General features: G+C 42.6%; 1 protein-coding gene and 2 non-coding genes across 4 annotated transcripts in view; 2 read left to right on the top strand and 1 right to left on the bottom strand.

Moving 5' to 3' along the window:
* Positions 1-18,496, bottom strand: part of NUP85 (nucleoporin 85) — a 37,856-nt gene extending 19,360 nt beyond the window's left edge. The window contains exons 1-7 of one of the 2 annotated variants that reach the window (XM_086688023.1): positions 18,337-18,496; positions 14,279-14,372; positions 10,879-11,041; positions 4,643-4,779; positions 4,065-4,108; positions 2,991-3,060; positions 1,698-1,819 (exon numbers count right to left, since the gene is read on the bottom strand). In XM_086688023.1, coding sequence (XP_086544149.1) covers positions 1,698-1,819; positions 2,991-3,060; positions 4,065-4,108; positions 4,643-4,779; positions 10,879-11,041; positions 14,279-14,372; positions 18,337-18,369 — 663 coding nt within the window. In that variant the 5' untranslated portion in view covers positions 18,370-18,496. The remainder of the gene's footprint in view (positions 1-1,697; positions 1,820-2,990; positions 3,061-4,064; positions 4,109-4,642; positions 4,780-10,878; positions 11,042-14,278; positions 14,373-18,336) is intronic. The other variant, XM_025927582.2, reaches the window with a different exon arrangement.
* On the top strand, positions 6,152-6,258 carry LOC112864739 (U6 spliceosomal RNA). The gene has a single exon (XR_003224007.1). It is a non-coding gene; the product is annotated as a U6 spliceosomal RNA (small nuclear RNA).
* Positions 12,320-12,425, top strand: LOC112864719 (U6 spliceosomal RNA). The gene has a single exon (XR_003223991.2). It is a non-coding gene; the product is annotated as a U6 spliceosomal RNA (small nuclear RNA).
* Positions 18,497-23,301: the final 4,805 nt, after the last annotated feature.

Raw genomic sequence — 23,301 nt, 5'->3', positions numbered from 1 at the left:
CAGATCACGGTGTACCTTTGCTCAGCTCTCCAAAGCCCCCCTCACCCCATCTGACTCCAAGGTAAAACAGGAGCTCTGTGTCTATCAACCAGCTTACACACATTTATGTGCTTTAATTTCATCATTACATGATCTTAAACATGATCTGATCACTATCCCTGTTGCACAGAAGAAACTAACGGCAGTTAAATAACTCATTCAAGACCCCACAGCTAGTTAGAGGCAGAGCTGGGACGCTAACCCAGGCAGTTTGGCACCACAGACCATGTTCCTACCACTCTGCTCTACAGCCTCTCTCAAAGCTAAAGTCCTAGGACAGTCCAGGGGGCCCTATGATCTGGCCCTTTGGCTCTCTGCCCTTACCTCCCCAACTCCAGCCCTTGCTCCCTCTGCTCCTCGTCCCACTGTGCCTCCAGGTCAGAGCACTTGCAGGTCTCACTGCCGGCAATGCTCTTTCCCCTCCTTTGGCCCAGCGCCCCTCCTCCCATATCACCTCATGAGGGTGGCCTTCCCGGACTCCCCTGCTCTCCATACCACTGGGCTTCACTGTGAGGCATGCTACATATTTTACTTGTTTCTGTATTTATTTTCTGTCTCCCCACCCAAGATGTAAGACTCAGAAGAGCAGGAATCTTTGCCCACTTTGGTCATAGTTGTTTTCCCCAGTGCCTTGCAAACAGGAGTGCTTGATAAATATTCAGTGAATGAATCAGAGACTCAAAATCTGGGCCCAAGATTTCCTGTCTCAAAGGCAACAATTCTTTACCTGAATTCCATATTTTATAAGTTTAATCAACCTTCCATTATTCAGGTCAACTGCAATCTTCTCCCCAGGCCCTCCCAAATGGGTCACAAGTCAGGAAAGGTAAATGGAAAAAAGCATTGCTTTCATAGGCACAGAATACATACATACATACATACATACGTACATACACATACACAACACCAAGAGACATGCTGACCTTCTTCACGGTTGTTGTTTTTTTTAAGTTTTTATTTATCTTGAGAGAGAGAGAAAGTGCGAGTGGGTGAGAGGCAGAGAGAGAGAAGAGAGAGAATTCCATGCAGGCTCTGTACTGTCAGTGCAGAGCCCAATATGGAGCTCGAACTCACGAACCACGAGATCATGACCTGAGCCAAAGTTGGGACACTTAACCAACTGAGCCACCCAGGCGCCCCTGAGACCTGTTGACTCCCAAACTGATAATCCAAAATGACTTCAGGATCATCAATCTTTAATAGTTGTATGGACCTATAATTTACACACCACCAACATTCACCTATTTAAGTAGTAAGTTTACAGAGTTGTGCACCATCATTACAATCCAGTTTTATAACATTTCTATCACCTCAAAACCCTTCATGCTTATTTACATTAAGCTCCCACCCCCAGCCCCTATCAATCAGGTTTGTATTACCCCATCTTCTCTTCTCTTCCTTAGATTCAAAAAGAAACTAAATTTCCCTGCTCACCAGAAAGCCTACAAAGCATTACTTTTTTTTTACACAACAACTTAGTTCTAAACTCTTCTGTGGATCAGGGAAGCAAAGATCCAAGAGCATCTCCATAATCACAGACCCAAAAGCCAGTCTGAGTGTGAGCAGGCTCAGCAGGCAACCCTCAGGCCTGCCTATGAATACTGGGAAAACACTGTGAGGTGAAAGTCAGGAAGGCCCAACCTGCATGAGGTCCTTACCAAGTTCCAGAAGCTCTCATGCTTGCTTGGATTCTCACTGCCCAGGACATCTGCCAACAAACTGTCCACCTCACATACATGCAGTCGGACCCAGTCAAGGAGGTGGAGGAGGAGAGGGCCGGCTAGGAGGAAAGACTCTTGTCACACACAAACCTCAGCTTCATCTGTAGCAAATTCCACTTTCCCACAGTACGGACAGAAAGTATAGGGCAGAGAAGAGAACTATGGAGAAGTGGTTTATCCCTCATAGGTGGGCACACATATGGTCCTGAATAAAGGACTGGGCTGACAAATGGACCTTTAGGAATACTTCCTCTGAGCCAGGCAGCTCCACCTTTCACTGAATCTTTGATAGGGCTGAATCTCACCACTTGCACCCCCAATTCTTCACAACGATGCAGTGTGCAATGGCCAGGTAAGGAACAGCCACTTAGGGACTGGTACTGATTAGGTGCTAGGTAAGCAACAATGACAGAAATACAGCAACAGCCCTCAAGATATACTGGAGGCAGTAAACATAGAAACAACTAATTTTCATTTCAAGTTGCTCAGGACTTTAGCAGGAATGGGAGTAAAAAGCTATGACTACAGAGATTACTAACACTCATTTATGGGTAACAGCAAACATGAACTATCAAGAGATAAAAAAAAAAAAAAAAAAAAAAAAAAGCCTGCAGCACCTCCACAGAGAGCAAGGATACCGTACCGCCCACAATTTGGTTCAAGAACATGCAATAATTCAGAATGGACAGTTCACGTGTAGGGCTGCCCCTGCCCCAATCACTGGTGACAGAATTCTCCAAGTGACTTTGCCTCCCACCATATAATCCCTCACATCCTTAAAAGTTTCTCTTTCTTTTAAATTTTTCAACAACAGACCTTTATTATTTCACACTTCTGGAGGCCAGAAGTCTGAGATCAAGGAGTAAGCAGAGTTGGCTCCTTCTGAGCCTAGGAGGGAGAACCCATTCCATGCCCCTCCCCTGACTTCTCCTAAAACTTTCATAAGCTTGACCAGTCCACAACATAAATACTGACCACCCCTGTCATACAGCAGTTTAACATGTTTTACTGGTGTTTTTCAGGGGCCACCAGCCTAACGTTTTAGGTTTGCAGGAGGCATTTTCTAAGAGGTGACAAAATGGCAGGCTTCTTTGGGTGTTACGTACAACTTTCTGATGGTTACGTTGATGGAGAGTGATGAAAAGAGCATTCTGGGCAATTAAACTCTCATCATGACATGCAGGAAAGGTAGACACCTTTGATGTTGGGAAGGGATGATTCCATGCTCACCTGGGGCTACTTCAATAAAAAGAATCTCACAAAGATTCCAAATAAGCTCCATTGCTGACAAAATGGAGACCTAAGGAAGAAATGGAGACAAGGCTGTAACTGAAAACATTCCTGATATTTGCTCTCAGAGCAAAGGAATGAAGCACATGATTATTATTATTAACCCAACATTTACTGAATATTCCTATGGAAATCCCACAGGATTTCCCACAGGGAATTCAGTGAGAGAATTTTAGGGGATGGTACGCAGACTAACATTGTTTTTTTTTAATAGTTCTCATTTTAGTTTAATGTGCGTTATAGAAAAATATAATTAGCCCATCCCGCCCATGGTCTTGATGAATATTAGGATTTAGAAAGAGGCTCTGAGTAAAATGGAAGATGATTTTTAGAAAAATTTATTCAGTAAATAATATTAAGAATTCTACAGATATACCAAAAATCATAAAGGTGGTATTCAAGGGACTAAAGTTTAAGAAAGTCTACTAAAAAGCAAACCTAATATAAGACCCAAAAATAAGTCAGGTATGGACCCTGCCCTAGGAAATATTCAGTCCCCTTCCCCACCATCCTTTCATACAAAAACACAGACGACCTTATTCAGAGAAAATGCTTTGCTGCACCAATCCCTACTCACTACTGAGCTTGAACACTATCAAGATTCTACCAAAGAAAGAGAATTCTTTCAGCCAGCTTCCAGCTCCAACAAAATAAACAACTCAGTAAAAATGCTGGGTCACGAGCTGAGTCCAGCTTATAAAAATAAGCAGTGGTTCCAAAAGCTCAGTTCACTACCTCAGGTGACACAATGTGGTTAGGACTGATATTTCCCCATAAGAATTGTAAATTCATACAAGTACTTATCAGGCACACCCTTGTGTTCCAATGCATTATGCCTTGAAGGGGGCACCAAGAAGTTCAAGATGATCCTTACCGCCCCCAAGGAGTTGCCTGTCTACCTGGTAAGAAGAAAGACTTGTACATAACAATGACTGCGAAGCCACCCCAGGTGGGTGCTGAGGATGCAGAAGGACATAACAGTGCCAGGACAACAAAGGCAGGCGGCGCCCCTACCTGGCTGCTGAACTGGCGACCACTGGCTGGATCTTTAGCAGCAACTAACAAAACACAAAACATTTTGAAGTAAGCAATGAAACTTTTAGTCTCATAGTTATAGCTTCATATACAAGGTTCTTTGCTTGTGCCTATTTCCTCTAATGACTACCAATTTTCACTGTAAGTTTTTAAAAAGTGCTTCATATCTCTTTGTTGCAGATCAATGATTTGTAAACCCAATGCCCTTAAGTTACAAGCAACACTTTCAACTGCAACAGAACAGAGACCATCATGTTATAAAAGACTTTACTCAGCACCCAGAAATCACATGGCTCTCAAGGTTATGGTGACTTTAAATTGTGAAAGTAAAAGAACTGGGAATATGATTTTCAAAGATCTTTAATTTGGCCGTTAGTCTCACACCTGTCAACTCAATATGTTCTAACTTGAAAAACGTACTCAAGACGATTGCCAAAATACTAGGTTACGTAAGATGGGAAAGTAAGATTTTTGAACTGTAAAGTCAAATAGACTTTACCTTGCAGTACTGACAAACATTTCAATTACTGTAACATGTACACACACAAAATCCTTACTTGCAGCCTGGTGCATTTCCTCCATACAGGCTCTTATGACTGATCGGTAGTTCTTACTCACTCGGACCAATCTACAAAAATGAAATGACATACACCAGGAACATGGAGCATCTTGTAGTGACAAAAAGCAAGGAAGTCTGCAATAGAAGATAAGTGCTTGCTCAAATACAGGAGCCAACCTGAAGGAGTTCCTAACGGCCTAAGCTGGAACACCTTTAGCATCAAAATAAGTAACATATAAGATAACCCATTGAGTACAAAAAATATCCCGGAGGGGCGCCTGGGTGGTTCAGTCAGTTAGGCGTCCGACTTCAGCTCAGGTCATGATCTTGCAGTCCGGGAGTTTGAGCCCTGCGTTGAGCTCTGCGCTGACAGCTCAGAGCCTGGAGCCTGCTTCAGATTCTATCTCCATCTCTCTCTGCCCCTCCCCCGCTTTCACTGTGTCTCTCTCTCAAAAATAAAATAAAAACATAAAAAAATTATTTTAAATAAATAAATATCCCCAAATCCATAGTGATATTAATTGTTGCAAATGAGATCTACTGATAGACACTAAAAATAATGGTTGAAAATTTAAAGAGAAATAGAATTTGCATAATCTCAAAGTTTCTCCTCCAAATACCCATTAGTTACAAAGGAAAGATGGTAATTTTACAGTGGAGAAACCCAGTAGAAACCACATTAACCAAGTGATGAAGGTCAATAAACTCAGTAATAAAACTTCAACATGATAAACCCCATAATGATGTACTGAAGACACATCATACCAGTTCTGTGGTATTCTTACTAAAAATGCATTATCTCAAAAACGATACATAACCTTTGTCTAATCATGAGAAAACAGACAAACCCAAATGGAGGGACAGCACCAAAATAACTGGCCAATATTTTTCAAAAGTGTCAAAGTCATAAAGAAGACTATGGGAAAAAAATTAAATGCAACCTCAGTCACAGAAGAGAAAAAAAGGACATTAGTGTAAAAACTGGTGAAATTCAAATGAAGTCTTCAAGCATACTGCATTGATGTTTAAGTTTCCTGGTTTAAGTGACAGTAATATGGTAACATATAGATATTAACATTATAAAGCCAGATGAAGGATATGCAGTAATCCATTATTCTTGTACCTTTTCTGTAAGTCCAAAATTACTTCAAGATAAAGTCTTTTTAAAAAAGGAAGTGACGGGGCGCCTGGGTGGCTCATTCGGTTAAGCTCAGGTCATGATCTCATGGCTCATGAGATCCAGCCCCACATTGGGCTCTATACTGACAGCACCGAGCCTGCTTAGGATTCTCTCTCTCCCTCTCTCTGCCCTTCCTGTGAGCACACATGCATGCACGCTCTTTCAAAATAAATAAACATTAAAAAAAAAAAGAAAATGACAAAACATAACAAACATCCACAAGAAAGTAACTGGTTTAGTTACCAAGATGCAGTCCTTAGCAACAAAAACAGTTCTAGAAGAAGAGACCTAAAGACCACCTATTCGTTCCATTTAAAAATGAACAGCATGCTTACTTCAGTAGCACATATACTAATATTGGAACAATACAGAGAAGACTGGCATGGCCCCTGAGCAAGGATGACATTCAAATTTGTGAAGTGTTCCATATTTTTTAGAACATATAGAATTGTTAAATCACTATATTGCACACCTGAAAATAACATAACACTGTATGTTAATTATCTTGGAATTAAATCAAAAAAAGAATAGCAACATTCTGCATATGACCTACAACAAGACTGGCAGGAGGTAAAGCAATCTGCACGTATTCCCTCACCCAATCCTCACTACCCCACATCCCCTTTCACTGCCAAGATTCAGGTCCAGATAAATAATTCAGCCAAAAAAATAAGGTGATATGCTAACCCCGATACACAGAACAGGAGCTATCATCCCACCATTAGGATGGCATTCATTCATTCGTTCAACATTTTAGAGCATATATTTTATTTTTTTATGTTTACTTATTTTGAGAGAGAGCAAGGGGGAGGGGCATAGAGAGAGGAAGAGAGAGAATCCCAAGCAGGCTCTGCACTGACAGCACAGGGCTCAATCTCACATACTGATCTCACATATCATGAGATCAAGACCTGAGCCGAAATCAAGAGTTGAATGCTGACTCTTGATTCTGTCTGAGCCACCCAGATGCCCTTAGAGCACGTACTTTATAAACGTGCAAGGGTATGTGGGAACAGAGGGCCCACATAAATAAGACAAGTTCCCTGCCTTCCAGGAATTACAGGACCTTCGACATGTTTTTCTCTTAGAATAATGATGTTTGAGTCACCAATATTCTGTTACCAGAGCCTCTTGAAACCAGTGATTTCCCCTTCTTTTTTTTTTTTTAATTTTTTTTTTTTCAACGTTTATTTATTTTTGGGACAGAGAGAGAAAGAGAATGAACGGGGGAGGGGCAGAGAGAGAGGGAGACACAGAATCGGAAACAGGCTCCAGGCTCTGAGCCATCAGCCCAGAGCCTGACGCGGGGCTCAAACTCACGGACCGCGAGATCGTGACCTGGCTGAAGTCGGACGCTTAACCGACTGCGCCACCCAGGCGCCCGATTTCCCCTTCTATCCTTCCCTCCCTCTTTGCCATCCCCCGAAGCTGACTAGGGTATCCTCCAGAATGAGTCATTTGTAAAATTTTACGAGGAAGTAAAATGCTGTGATACTGTGATTTATAAGAAATAAACATCGGGGCAGCCGGGTGACCTAGTCAGTTGAGTGTCCAACTTTTGGCTCAGGTCATGATCTCCCAGTTCATGAGTTCAAGCCCCCAAATCAGGCTCGCTGCTATCAACCTGTCAGCACAGAGCCCACTTAGGATCCTCTGTCCCCCTGGGGCGCCTGGGTGGCTCAGTTGGTTGAGTGTCTTCAACCAACTTCAGCTCAGGTCATGATCTCATGGTTCATAGGTTCAAGCCCTACGTCAGGCTCTGTGTGGACAGCCTGGAGCCTGCTTTGAATTCTGTGTCTCCCTGTCTCTCTGCCCCTCCCCTACTCATGCTCTTACTCTCTCTCAGAAATAAACAAACACTGGGGGACCTGGGTGGCTCAGTCGGTTGAACATCCGACTTCAGCTCAGGTCACAATCTCACAATTCGTGAGTTCGAGCCCCGTGTCAGGCTCTGTGCTGACAGCTCAGAGCCTGGAGCCTGCTTCAGATTCTGTGCCCCTCCCTCTCTCTCTACCCCACCCCCTGCTTGTGCTCTGTCTTTCCCTGTCTTTCAAAAATGAATAAACATGTAAAAAAAAAAAAAAAAGAAAAGAAACATTAAACAAAATTTAAAACAGGGAAGCCTGGAAGGTTAAATAGGTTAAGCGGCCAACTTTGGCTCAGGTCATGATCTAGCAGTTCATTAAGTTCAAGCCCTTTGTCAGGCTCTGTGCTGAGGGCTCAAAGCCTGGAGCCTACTTCAGATTGTGTCTCCTTCCCTCTCTGCCCCTCCCCCACTTGTGTGCAGACACTCTCTCAAAAATAAACAACCTTAAAAATCTTTCTTTAAAAAAAAAAAAAAGGATCCTCCGTCCCCTTCTCTCTGCCTCTCCCCATCTTGCACTCTCCCAAAAATAAGTTGTTTTTTTTTTTAAAGAAAGAAAGAAAGAAACATCTAGTCTTTATCCTAGTCCCTGACACAAGATTTCTATAATCCTTGTGAATTCCTAAGTGATGAGAGCATCAGGAGCACCTTCCGTTCTATTGAGGCCATTCTGGGTGAGCTCCTGGATTGGGGTTGGTCAAAGAAAGACTCAGCCATCAACAGAAGACCGAAATCTTCTGCTGTGCTAGGGTGGCCTGTCAGTCAGTCTAGATCTCAGCTCTTGATCTTGGCTCATGATCTCGGCTCAGGTCAAGATCTCCTGGTTCCTGAGACAGCCCAACAGGCTCAGGTCACGATCTCCTGGTTGAGACAGAGCTCCATGTCAGGCTCTGCACTGAGCATGGAGCCTAAGATTCTCTCTCTCCCTCTCCCTCTGCCCCTTCCCCAATCACACACTTCCTCGCTTTCTCAAAAGCAAATAAAAACAAAAAAAGAGAGGCGCGTGGGTGGTTCAGTGGGTCGAGCATCCAGCTTCAGCGCAGGCCATGATCTCACGGTTCATGGGTTCGAGCCCCGCGTCGGGCTCTGTGCTGACAGCTTAGAGCCTGGAGCCTGCTTCAGATCTGTGTCTCCCTCTCACTCCACCCCTCTCCTGCTCGTGCTCTGTCTCTCTCAAAAATAAACATTTAAAAATATAAAATTAAAATTAAATTAAAATAGAAATTTTCAGCCCTGCACCCTACCTCTCTGGAGAGGGGAGAGGGGCTAGAAATGGAGTTAATAATTGATCATGCCTCCCTCCATAAAATCCCATTAGTATGGAGTTCAGAGAATTTCCAGGTGGGTATATAAATCCACGTACCGGGAGGGGGACACACCCAAACTCCACAGGGACAGAAGTTCCTGTACTCCAAACCCTCCCAAACCTTGTCCTATTTATCTCTTCACCTAGCTGTTCATCTGTATCCTTTATCATATTCTTTAATAAACTGGTAAGCTAAGTGTTTCCCTGAGTTCTGTGAGCCACTCTAGCAAATTCATTGAACATGAGGAGGTTTAGGAACCTCCAATTTGTAGCCGGGCCAGAAAAATGCTTTAAGTAATGTGGGAATGCACTAACTGCAATTCACATGTGAAGCGGGGAACAGTCTTGTGGGACTAAGCCCTTAACCTATGAAATCTGATCTCCAGGTAGATAGGGTCAAAATTGAGTTAAATTATATGATACCCAGGGGACCTGGCAGGCGTGTCAGTAAAGCATGTGACTTTTTAGAGAGAGAGACAGAGAGCAAGTTGGGGAGGGGCAGAGCAAGAGGGAGACAGAATCCCAAGAGTCAGATGAGTAACCAACTGAGCCACCCAGGCACCCCAAGCATGCAACTCTTTATCTTCCGGTCGTGAGTTCAAGCCCCATACTGGGAAATAGAGCTTACTTAAAAAAAAACAAAAAAACAAAAAATTATAGGATGCCCAGCTGGTGTGACAGAATTGTCTGGTGCCATACATCTGGCATCAGAAGTGAATATGGGGGTGCCTGGTGGCTCAGTCGGCTCAGTGTCCAACTCATGGTTTTGGCTCAGGTCATGATCTCACTGACAGTGCAGAGCCTGCTTAGAATTCTCTCTCTCTCCCCACTCTGCTTGGAATTCGGTCTATCCCTTTCTCTCTGCCCCTCTCCCGCTCATGCTTTCTCTCTTTCAAAATAAATTTAAAAATTTTTAAATAAACAAACAAGGGGAGCCTGAGTGGCTCAGTCTGTTCAGCGTCCAACTTTGGCTCAGGTCATGTCATCACAGTTCATGAGTTCGAGCCATATATCGGGCTCTCTACTGTCCGAATGGACCGAGGACTCCGTTTCAGATCCTGTCTCCCTCTCTCTCTGCTCCTCCTCCACTTGCATGCACTCTCTCTAAAATAAACATTTAAAACAAACAAAAAAAAAAAACAAAGAAATGAATATGGCAGTAGTGTGTAACAAAGGAGACACACAACAGGAAGGAAAAACTTTTTCCCCCAATACAAATACCAACACTGCCCATGCTCTAACTGTGTTTAGGGACACTGATAAAAAACTAACATAAAGGTTCTCACACTCCATGGTGCTTAAGACTCACCTGGAGATTTTAGATTTGAGGATCCACCCCAAGAAACTTTAATTTTTATGATCTGAGGTGGGGCGCAAATATCTGCCATTAACAAGTATCTGATATTGATGCAGTTACCTCATGAACCACACTTCAAACAACCCTAGTCTATATACAGTATAATAGTTTTCTGGTCTCTTACCAAAAATGCCTTGAGAATAATTCTTTAAAGATACAACAAAACTACTTTTTTAAACTCATTTTTATAGTAAGATACTTCCAAAATCTTCCCACAGTGGGACTTCTTTCAGTGATTTTCAGGTGCTTATTTGGCCTAAATTTTCTTCTTTGCAGGGTAAATGAAACAGGAACATAAACAAACAAAAAGTTTATCAAGCCACCAAATCGATCAACAGCCATTTGCACAGTCCCTGAAAGACATTTCATCCCTACCTACCTCCACTGCCCAGGACAGAAGCCTCAAAATAGAACCAGGAGCCCCTTATTTCTCCAGGCACTCCATCCATCATACAAAAGGACGAGGCAGTTCATTTGGCTTTCACGCTTTAGTTGTGGACTGCAGTACCTACCAGCAGCCTACTTACTGAGCTTTTCTGGATTTTCCAGTCAATTCTTCTTCAATTCTCTGGAGGCCCACAAAGATTCCATGGGATTCATTGAAGAGTTTTCTCAAGATCTGAGAGTAAACATCTATATCCTTTCGGATGATATAGATAAAGGGGCAGCCTGGCACAGTCTCTGATTTTTCTGAAACAGGAAAAATTTAACATTGATCACCATTACTCTCATATAACAACTCTAAAATTTTTAAATTGAGTTATCTAATTACAACACCTTCAGCTACTTTGCTAGATTTCATTTTTTAAAGTATGAATTATTTATCAATTATCCACACATGAATTATTTAATATACATGTTTACTTTCAGACTTCACTCCTCAGCTGACTGGCTTATTTTATTTTGTTAATGTAACTTCTAGGCCTGGAGTGCCTGGCTGGCTCAGTCAGTGGAGTGTGCAACTCTTGATCTTGGGGCTGAGTTCAAGCCCCATACTGGGTATGGAGATTACTTAAAAATAAAATGTTTAAAAAAATAAAGTAAGCTCTAGGCCCAAAATGGGGCTTGAACTCACAACCCTGATATCAAGAGTCACATGCTCTACTGACTGAGCCAGCCAGGTCCCCTCTCACTGGCTTATTTTGGAACTTTTGCCTCCATCAGTTGAAATATACTAAAAAAAAAAATTATGGGGCGCCTGGATGGCGCAGTCGGTTAAGCGTCCAACTTCAGCCAGGTCACAATCTCGCGGTCCGTGAGTTCGAGCCCCACGTCAGGCTCTGGGCTGATGGCTCGGAGTCTGGAGCCTGTTTCCGATTCTGTGTCTCCCTCTCTCTCTGCCCCTCCCCCATTCATGCTCTGTCTCTCTCTGTCCCAAAAATAAATAAACGTTGAAAAAAAAAACTAAAATGAAATATACTAAAAAAATTTAAACTCACTTCTTATTAGCCTAAATACAACTCAAAAAATATGATAAATCTACAGACAAAATTTTACATAACCTCAAATTCAAGTAAAATTTTTATATCACTTTGTACTGCCATCACTCCTAAAGCAAAGAATCAAAAGTTAACTGAACTATTTTGCAACAGTGATAAAAAGGCTCTATAATGATAAAATATAAACAACCAATTTGTGGAAATTTCTTATGCAACAGCTTCCCAAACAAGCTATGATGATGTTCAGTGGCTCATCTCTGATGAGACTGCAAGAGATGTAAACCTCACGTTTTCAACAATTGAGGACAAACTATCAAATGTTGACAAGCCTTCCCATTAAGTACGAAAAGAGGACAGACATATTCAAAGAAGGTTCTCCTCTGAGCAACTGTCCCTTTGGCAGCTTCTATAGCTCTGCCAACCTTGAAATCTTTAATACCAAAATATCCCAGAAACAGTTAGCAACATCAGGGACAATTCTTAACTACAAAATCAAGAAAAACTACATCACTTAAAAATTGCATGAACTGTGCTCACTTCAGCAGCACATATACTAAAGTTCAAACAATACAGAGAAGATTAGCATGACCCATGCACAAGGATGACATGCAAATTCGTGAAGCTTCCATATTAAAAAAACAACCAGAGCACCTGGGTGACTCAGTCACTTAAGTGTCTGACTCTTGATCTCAGCTCAGGTCTTGATCTCAGAGTCATGAGTTCAAGCCCCACACTGAGCTCCACACTTAGCATGGAACCTACTTTAAAAAAAAAAAAAAAAAAAAAAAAAAAAAACAAACCAGGGGTGCTGGGTGGCTCAGTTAGTTAAGTGCCCGACTCTGGCATAAGTCGTGATCTCAGTCCACGAGTTTGAGCCCCATATTAGGCTCTCTGTTAGCACAGAGACCGCTTCAAATCCTCTGTCCCCCTCGCTCTCTGCCCCTCCCCCGCTTGCACGCAAGTTCTCTGTCTCTAAATAAATAAACAAACTTAAAAAATAAATAAAATCGGGGTGGCTGGCTGGCTCAGTTGGTTAAGCATCCAACTTTAGCTCAGGGCACGATCTCATAGTTGGTGCCCTGCTCTGGGTTCCGCACTCTCTCTGTCCCTCTCTCTCTTCCCCTCGCGCACTCGAACTCTCCCATAAATTAAATAAATAAATAAATAAATACATCTGCATGAACTGCACACAATTTGCCAAAATTTTAAGACTTTCATTAGCTCCATCTCCTCTCTATAATAAAAGAAAGCCTCGGGGGCGCCTGGGTGGCGCAGTCGGTTAAGCGTCCGACTTCAGCCAGGTCACGATCTCGCGGTCCGTGAGTTCGAGCCCCGCGTCGGGCTCTGGGCTGATGGCTCAGAGCCTGGAGCCTGTTTCCGATTCTGTGTCTCCCTCTCTCTCTGCCCCTCCCCCATTCATGCTCTGTCTCTCTCTGTCCCAAAAATAAATAAAAAACGTTGAAAAAAAAAATTTTTTTAAAAGAAAGCCTCCACATTTGAATAACCTGTCAAAGATCTGCACAAAAATATCTTCAGCATTTCCCAAGACTCGTCTTGAAAAAAAGAAAGCAAAATCAAATGTCAAAATTTAGTTTTATCTTACTAGAAAAGTCTATATCAGAAAGAGAATATCCAAAAAAAAAAAAGAGAGAAAGAGAGAGAGAGAGAGAGAGAAGATCCAGGGTGCCTGGGTAGCTCAATTGGTTGAGTGTTGAACTGATCTTGGCTCAAGTCATGATCTCATAGTTCGTGGGTTCAAGCCCCACATGGGGCTCTGCACTGGTGGTGCTGAGTCTGCTTGACATTCTCTGTCTCCCTCTCTCTCTGCCCCTCCTGGCTCATGCTCTCTCAGGGAGGAAAAAAAAAAAAAAAAAAGAGAGAGAGAGAGAGAGAAAGAAAGATCGATCCATGTCCAAAACCTGATGGAACTTAGAGAATAAGGAAGAGCCATTTCACTCTCCAAATCCTTTGTGCTTTTATCAACAGCCTACAGAATTCGATTAAGTTCATAATAATAAAAGGTAAGGACTTCAAAGTCTTCATAGATCTGCAGTTTCACAATAAAGGGGCTGCTGTAAAGGGAATTTAGTAATTCTGGACAAGAAGGGGAAAAAACTTGAAGTTTTTAAATACACAGGAAACATTTCAGGGTGCATGGCTGACTCAGTGGGTAGAACATGCTACTTCTGATCTCAGGGTTGAGTTCAAGCCCCACGTATGTTGTAGAGATTACTTAAATATATTAAAAAATAATAATAATAAATAAAAGAAACCTTTAACACCTGGAAGATTATTAATTTTCTTCCCCTGGACTCAACATCTGCCAGGTCTCATAAGTTAATGAAAATCTTAAATAGCTAAAGTTTCAAAAGTGAAAACGGTACAAAATAAGTTTAACTGTTTCTTGCCTCAGTCAAATCTGAGAGAAGAAAACCACCAAATGTGCCAAGATGGATAATCTGGAAGAAAAAAAAAAAAAAAAACCTACCTTTTTTGTTGAAGGAGGTTTCACACACCAGCATCTCTCCTGGACCCCAGTCAAAACACATTTGCTTCTTCTTGGAATTCACTCCTGGAATCAACTAGTAAAAAAAAAAGCCAAAGAAACTTACTTTTACCAAAGGCTTTGCTTTCAACTGATTTGCAAGTATAACCCTAGAAATCAATGTTCATGAAAGTTAAGTGCTACTCTATGTATACAGCTGAGTGTGGTTGAGATCAAACTAATCTGTTAAAGTCCGAATAAGCAAGTGAGCTTTGTCGGGCACCTCAACCCAGCCTGCCACTTAACAATCAATTACTATACGATAATTTAGTGATCTACAGTTCAGAAAAAGGGAATTTAAAAAAATAAAGAAATTGAAGTGTTTGTTACTCACTAAAAGGAGCCCTCCAATCCCATGGCTTCTGTGCCATCTCTTAGATGAGGACTCTCAATTTTTCTGACTCAGACCAATCCCTTTGAGTCTCAGCTTCATACATCCAACTACCTAATCCACACTTTTATAGGTTACCTAACCTAGGTATAGAGCCATATCCATAACATAAGAACCAATAAAGGACTCTTGATGCTCATCTCCAATTCTCCCCCCACTGGAGCAAAGCCTTCCCCAATTGTTAGGACTGATTTGTGATTCTTCTCTTTCCCTTACCGCCTTTGTCCAATCTATCAGTAAATCCTGTTCTGCTCTTAAATAAGCCTGAATCCAACCACTTACCACGTCTACCAGTCTAATCCAAGCCACCATCAACTCTCACCTGACTGCAACAGCATTTCTCAGTGCCTGAAATGACTCTCCTACATGGTTATTGCCTCTCCCTGTAAATAGATAAAAGCTCACAAGGGCAAAGGACTCCGGGATTCTCATTTACTGCCTAGAAGAGAACGTGGCACAAAATAGGCACTCCACAAATATTTTTGGCAGACAATAAATTTGTTATCAAGACAAATGCACTCAGTTCTTAGGAAGAACTAATGCAGTCATTTAACAACTAAGCAATGTTTAGTAAGCCTTTTTCCGTACTGGGCTCTAGGAATACAATGTGTAATACAGTTTCTGTCCTCCAAATGCTAGCAGTCTACTGAGGAAGTCCAATAAACAGGCAGTAAAAAAAAAAAAAAAAAAAAAGTGGAAAAATGCCAAAGCAGAGAAAAACACAGAGGATGTTTTAGTAGACTCTTAATGGATGAGTGGGCAAGGCAAGGGGGAAACGTTACACACAGTGCTGCTGAGGCAAATGGGTACCCACATGCAGAAAATAAACCTGACATCATAGACAAAATAAAAGTTAGAAACAAATGTAGAGCAAAATCTGTAAAACTTGAAAAGCACAGTAGAAAACCTTTTGATCTTAAAGTAAGCAAAGAGAGGACAAAAAAGTACAAACTACAAAACAATTTATAAATTGGGGCTTCGTCAACATTAAACTTTTGCTCCTCAAAAGACACTGTTAAGAAAATGGAAAGACAAGCCACAGACTGGGAGAAAATATTTGCAAAACACATATTTGATATCTAGAATATACAAAGAACTCTTACAATTCATTAATAAAAATAACCCAATAACAAAATGGGCAAAAAATTTTAACTGCCACTTCACCAAAGATATACAGATGACTCATATATAAGCATATAAAAAGATGCTCAATATCTGTCATCATTAGGGAAATACAAATCAAAGCAATAATGAGGTACCACTATATACCCACCAGAATGGCAATGGCTAAAATTTTAAAAGATTGACCACACAGGGGCGCCTGGGTACTCAATTAAACATCCGACTTCGCCTCAGGTCATGATCCTTTATGAGTCCGAGCCCCACGTTGGGCTCTGTGCTGACAGCTCAGAGCCTGGAGCCTGCTTCGGATTCTGTGCCTCCCTTTCTCTCTGCCCCTCCCCAGCTCTTGCTCTGTCCCTCTCTCTCTCTTTCAAAAATAAATGTAATTTTTAAATAAACAAACAAATAAATAAAAAGACTGACCATACAAAGAGTTGATGAGGATGTGGAACAACTGGAACCTACATGTTGCTGGTGCAAAAATGGTATTTGAAGAAATGAGTTTATTTTAGCTAAATATGAATCTACCCTATAACCCAGCAATTCTACTTCTAGATATTTGTCTTAGAAGAAAATAAAAAAGGCAACAAAAACCAAAACTTACATTTCTTAAGTATCTTTGAAACAAAAGGATAAAACCACTGGTCTAGAAAAAGAACTAAAAGATTATTCTACCCTCTACTTTGAATCTATACATAAACATCTTTAAATGTGATTACTAACTGGCCTTCACAGGCCTTAATGATAAGCAAATGGGACACCTGGGTGGCTGCGTCGGTTGAGTATCCAACTTTTGATTTCGGCTCAGGTCATGATCCCGGGGTCATGAGACTGAGCCCACATCGGGTTCCACACTGAGTGTGGAGACTGTTTGAGATTCTCTTTCTCTCTCTCCCCCTCTCCCCTGCTTGCTCTCTCTAAAATAACGGAAAAGAGGCGCCTAAGCAGCTCAATCAGTTAAGCATCTGATTGCAGCTCAGGTCATGATCTCATGGTTTCTAAGCACGAGCCCCGCATCAGGCTCTCTGCTGTCAATGCAAAGCCTGTTTTGGATCCTCTGCCTCCCTTGCTCTCTGCCTCTCCCCGACTCACGCTGAAGCTCTTTGTCTCTCAAACTTAAATAAACATTAAAAAAAAAAAAAAAAAGTTGAAAGAGGGGCACCTGGACAGCTCAGTCAGTTAAGCATCCGACTTCAGCTCAGGTCATGATCTCACGGTTGGGTTCATGACTTCAAGCCCTGCATCAGGCTCTCTGCAGTCAGCATAGAGCCCACTTCGGATCCTCTGTCTCCATCTCTCTCTGCTCCTCCCCCACTTGTACTCTGTCTCTCTCAAAATAAATAAATAAACTTAAAAAAAAAAAAGCTGAAAGAAAGGAAGAAAGAAAAAGTTCCATTGGGGGAGGAAAAAAAAAGTAGAAGTTTCAGCAACTCTGATATTCTAATTTTTCTTCCTGCAGACACTGACATAGTCCCTCCCGATAGATATAAAATATTTCAAGTACTTTATATAGATCTTCAAATTTTAATACTCTACAGCAGTAAAGTTTTTGGAGTTACAACCCACGTTAACTGCTATTTAAAATCTCAGGTCTCATTTTGTCCAGTTAGCTTTGAAATGACCCCCATCTTTAATTTTCGGTTTTCTCAGACACTGCTTTGCAATCTGATGGCTTTAGCTCAAAACTGGAGGCACATTTCGACTTTCTAAAAAGCAAAGATACAAGATCAGGCAACCTGCAGTTTAGTGAAGCTTATAGCTTACCAACAGCTAAGAGGGGCAGAACAAGCCAATGATGGACAAACATATTTTACCTAGCCAGGGAGGGAAGGGAAGGCTTTCCTGAGAAAGAGGATGCAGGTTCTTGCATTTGAAAAACGAGGAGAGAAACCTAATAGAGAAAAAGAGAGGATCCCAGGCAGGGGGAACGGTAGGTGTCTGCGACCTAAAACCCATGAATCTCTTTATGGACATCATAGATCATTCACATTCGACATATGCTCTCGTCAAAGTCCAGACAGAAGTGGGAGCAAACAGCAATAAAGACAAGAAGCCTCCGGGGAGAATATGTACTTTCAGCAAACCTCGGGCCAGGACGGCACACGAAGCAGAAACCAAGCTCACGGTGTCTCGATGTGAAGCTGAGCTCTGCGGACGAAAAAAAGCCCCAACTGCTCTACATGGTCCGAGCCCGCTCACTAGAGCACTAGCCCAACGGGAGAAGCTAGGCAAAAATGGGATGGGAAGGCGAGGAAGACAAGACAGGGTGAGGGATGGAGTGAGGCCTCCGAGCCAGGCATTTCTGAGTACACAAAAGAGTAGACACCTAGCGAACACCACAACCCAAACACAAGCACCTTGCTAATGGGACCTCCGAATTGTGGCAACTGAGCTGAGGGAAGGGGAAAGGAGCCTCGAGGGAGCCTGCAGTGACGAAGCAGACACACTCCTCGGACAGCGAAGGCAACACTTTTGCAGGCGCCCTTACAGTGACCGTCGGCTCGCCGTCGAGTTCCTCCATAGCGCTCCGCTTCAGCCACCAAGAATTTCCACAGCCGCTAAAGCTCCCAGCTCAGGCCTCCCGCTCACCACCGGCTGCGAGAGAGGACCCCTCCCGAGCGCCTCCTGCGCTGCCTGCAGGCCCCAACCCCCCACCCCCCATGTAGGGGCCTCTCCTCTCCGCCACGATCCTCCTTCTGCCACACTCTAAACGTGTCGTCCCTTCCTTGCCGGCGACAACACGTCAGGGAAAACAGGTCAAGGGCAGCCTGTCAACCCAGTTATCTTCCAGCCGGGTCAGGCGCCGCCGCGGACAGCCCCGCGCCGGGCAGGGAAAAGGCCCCCCGAGACGGCGGGAGCAGCGGCAGTGCGGCTGCGCATGCGCGGGCTGGGGCGAGTGCAGGGCCTGGTCTGGGAGCCAGCGAGCGAGCGCGCGGTGTTTCCAGACTCTGGCAATTCTCTCCCTTGTGGGTCTGCAAGTCGCAACTGCTTCTCTGTCCAAGCCCCGTCGGGCCTCTGGGCTGTATACGAAGGCGGTCGCCACCACTCCCACCCCGAAATGCTCAAAAGGCACGTGGACAGAATTGTTGCAGCTGGAAACAACTGTGAAATGGAGACAGCTGGGCTTGCTTAATTAAATACAAATACTGGTTTGTTATCTCACCATGGAAAAGCAGGAAGGGACACTCAAATCAGGGAATCCCAGAATTTGTTATGGAAAACTCAAAAGTGCTCCAATAATTTAAAGGAGTCGTTTGTTGTAAATGTCATATTCACAAGTACATACACGTACAGGGAAGAAAATAGGAATGCTTCTAAATTTCCAAATAAACTTTTTGAGCAAATTGAAGATAATTGGAAATTTAAAGATAAGTCGTAGGAGATTCTGCCTGGAAATGTAGTAGTTGCTTTTATTTAGAAAAGAAATTTGATCTGAAAACAAGACATAATTTCAAGATGCTCCTTTCCCTGAGGTGCTGAACGGCCTGTCTGAATTGGTTTAAAAAAAAAAAAAAAAAAAAAGACGACGGAGCGGTTAGGAAAATCCCGTCTCCCCAATAGTTTGTTCTTTTGAGATACAGACTGTTGGGCAAGGAAGAAAACTCTCGGGGCTATCAAAATTTCATCCAGATCCTTGTCTCTGAAGACAGCCATCCATCCAGAGGATGAAATTTAATGTAGTTTTGCAAAAAATTCCACACTGTCCTACCAACTATGTCTTCCTACATGTTCCAAATGTTTCAGTTTCACTGATCTGTTTTTTTTCTTTTTTCGGTTATTATTATTTTAATTTACATCCAAGTTAGTTAGCATATAGTGCAATAATGATTTAAGGAGTAGAATCCAGTGATTCATCCCCTACATATAAACCCCAGTGCTAATCCCAAGTGTCTTCCTTAATGCCACCTGCCCATTTAGCCCATTCCCCCACCCACAACCCTTCCAGCAACCCTCAGTTCTCTATATTTAAGAGTCTCTTATGTTTTGTCTCCCTCCCTGTTTTTATAGCATTTTTACTTCCCTTCTGCTCATCTGTTTTGTATCTTAAATTCCACATATGAATGAAGTCATATGATATTTGTCTTTCTCTAATTTCACTTAGCACAATACACTCTAGTTCCATCCACGTTGTCGTAAATGGCAAGATTTCATTATTTTTGATTGCCGACTAATACTCCATTGTATATATATATACCACATCTTCTTTATCCATTCATCTGTTGATGGGCATTTGGGCTCCGTCCAAGCTTTGGCTATTGTTGATAGTGCTGCTATAAACATTGGGGTGCATGTTCCCCGTCGAAACAGCACACCTGTATCCTTTGGATAAATACCTAGCAATGCAACTGGTGGATCATAGGGTAGTTCTATTTTTAATTTTTTGAGGAACCTCCATACTGTTTTCCAGAGTGGCTGCACCAGCTTGCATTCCCACCAGCAGTGCGAAAGAGTCCCTCTTTCTCCGCATCCTCGCAAACATCTGTTGTTGCTTGAGTTGTTAATGTTAGCCATTCTGACAGGTGTGAAGTGGTAATCATCTGAGGTGTTTCTAATACCAGTGGTATGACTATGAAGTATGAGGAATGCATTCATGTCCATTTTCCAGGGAGTAAAAAGAGGCTGCTGATATTTTCTGAGTGTAAAATAAACATTTGGGGGTTGCCTGGCTGACTCAGGAGAGCATGCGACTCTTGATCACATTGAGTGTAGAGATTACTTAAAAATAAAATCTCCTGGGGCACCTGGGTGGCTCAGTTGGTTGAGTGTCCAACTTAGCCTCAGATCATGATCTCACAGTTTGTGAGTTCGAGCCCTGTGTTGGGCTCTGTGCTGACAGCTCAGAGCCTGGAGCCAGCTTTAAATCCTGTCTCTCTCTCTCTCTCTCTCTCTCTCTCTCTCTCTCTCTGCCCCTCCTCCACTCACATTTTCTCTCTCTCTCTCTCTCTCTCTCTCTGTCTCTCTCTCTCTGTCTCTCAAAAACAAATAAACCTTTTAGGGGTGCCTGGGTGGCTCAGTCAGTTAAGCACTGGACTTCAGCTCAGGTCATGATCTCACAGTTCGTGAGTTTGAACCCCGTGTCGGGCTCTGTGCTGACAGCTCAGAGCCTGCAGCATGCTTCAAATTCTGTGTCTCCCTCTCCCTGTCTCTCTGCCCCTTTCACGTTTGCACTCTGTCTCTCTACCTCTCTCAAAGTAAATAAACATTAAAAATAAATAAATATTTTTAAATAAATAAATAAATAAAATATTTTAGAGGTGCCTGGGTGGCTCAGTTGGTTAAGGGTCCAACTCTTAATTTGGGCTGAGGTCACAATCTCACAGTTGTGGGATCAAGTCCCATTGGGCTCCATGCTGGGCATGAAGCCTGCTTGGGATTTTCTCTCTCTCTCTCTCTCTCTCTCCCTCTCCCTCTTCTTCTGACCCTCTCCCACTCTCATGCATGCATATGGGCGTGCTCTCTCTCTAGAAGAAGAGTAAGAAAAATAAAATCTTGTTTAATGTTTATTTATTTTGACAGAGAGAAAGAGAGAGAACACATGTATGGAGCAGGGGTAGAGACAGAGAGGAAGAGAATCAAATCCCAATCAGGCTCTCCACTGTCAGCACATAGCTGGACGCAGGGCTCAATCCCATGAACTGTGAGATCATGACCTGAGTCGCTTAATTGAATGAGCCACCCAGGTGCCCCTAAAACAAAGTTTTTTTAAAAATTAAAACTGGGGGTGCATGGCTGTCTCAGTCATGGGAGCATGTGACTCTTGATCTGGGGGTTGTAAGTTTGAGCCCCATGCTGGGTTATAGAAATACTTAAAAATAAAAATCGTGGGGCACCTGGGTGGCTCAGTCGGTTTAGTACCCAACTCTTGATTTCAACTCAGCTCATGATCTCACGGTTTGTGATTTCACGCACTGTATCAGTGCAGAGCCTGCTTGGGATTCTCTTTCTACCTCTCTCTGCCCCTCCCCTGCTCGCTCTCTCTCTCTCTCTCTCTCTCTCATCCAAAATAAATAAACTTTAAAAAATTTTAATAAATAAAAAAAAATTTTTTTTTAAAACTTGGGGTATCTGGGTGACTTAGTCAGTTAAGCATCCAACTTCAGCTCAGGTCATGATTTCACAGTTCCTGGGTTCGAGCCCTGCATCAGACTCTCTGCTGTCAGCACAGAGCCCTCTTTGCATCCTTTGTCCCCCCATCTCTCTGCCTGCCTCTCTCTCTCTCTCTCTCTCAAAAATATTAAAAACATTGTAATGTTTAAAATTAAACATTCAGTAGCAGATCAGTTTTTAACTGAAAACATGCCTAATTTCCTTCTTTTTTTAATTTTTAAAAAATGTTTAATTTTCAGAGAGAGAGAGAGGGACAGAGCACAAGCTGGGGAGGGGCAGAGAGACAGGGAGACACAGAATCCAAAGCAGGCTCCAGGCTCTAAGCTGTCAGCACAGAGCCCGATGCGGGGTTCAAACCCACAAACTGCAAGATCATGACCTGAGCCAAAGTCGGACCCTCAACTAATTGAACCACCCAGGTGCCCCCATTTTTTTTTTAATGTTTATTTTTGAGAGAGAGAGAGCACAAGCAACAGAGAGGCAGAGAGAGAGGGAGATACAGAATCCAAAGCAGGCTCCAGGCTCTGAGCTGTCAGCACAAAACCCAACACAGATGCCTAATTTCTTTCAGAGAAAATTATTCTGGGGAACAGGATTAGCAGAAGAAAAAAAAATAATAGGATGAAAGATCAAAAAGGAAATCAACCCTTTCAAAAGGAGATCTGAGGAAAAAAATAATTTGAATGACAAAAGACCTTAGAGAATTTTAGTACTACAGTTTCTTGATATTTTAAGACTGTCACTTGAAAGGGCACCTGGCTGGCTCACTCAGTAGAGCATGCAACTCTTGACCTCAGAGTTGTAAGTTCAAGCCCCATGTTGGATGTAGAGATTACTTAAAAATAAAAATTAAAAAAAAATCTCAAAAAGAAAGGCTGTCATTTGAAGATAATAAAAGTAGTGAAATTGTCTGACCTAGAGCTAGATAATACGGGGAAAAAGTATTGGAAACATTTTTTAGTCTAAGTGCACTATGCACCAGCAACTTTACACGATCATTCAAAACCACTTTGTTTTTTTTTTTTTTATTTTTTTTTAACGTTTATTTATTTTTGAGACAGAGAGAGACAGAGAATGAACAGGGGAGGGTCAAAGAGAGAGGGAGACACAGAATCTGAAACAGGCTCCAGGCTCCGAGCTGTCAGCACAGAGCCCGACGCAGGGCTTGAACTCATGGACCGTGAGATCATGACCTGAGCCGAAGTCGGACGCTTAACCGACGGAGCCACCCAGGCACCCCAAAACCACTTTTTAAAAAAATGTTTATTTATTTATTGGGGGGGGAGGGACAGAGAGAGAGAGGGAGAGCGAGAGTCCCAAGCAGGCTCCACACTGTTAGCACAGA

This window comes from Puma concolor, chromosome E1, assembly GCF_028749965.1.
Source record: "Puma concolor isolate L17-30 chromosome E1, mPumCon1.1.hap2, whole genome shotgun sequence".
Lineage (NCBI taxonomy): Eukaryota > Metazoa > Chordata > Mammalia > Carnivora > Felidae > Puma > Puma concolor.
This window is presented reverse-complemented; position numbering and strand designations above follow the sequence as displayed.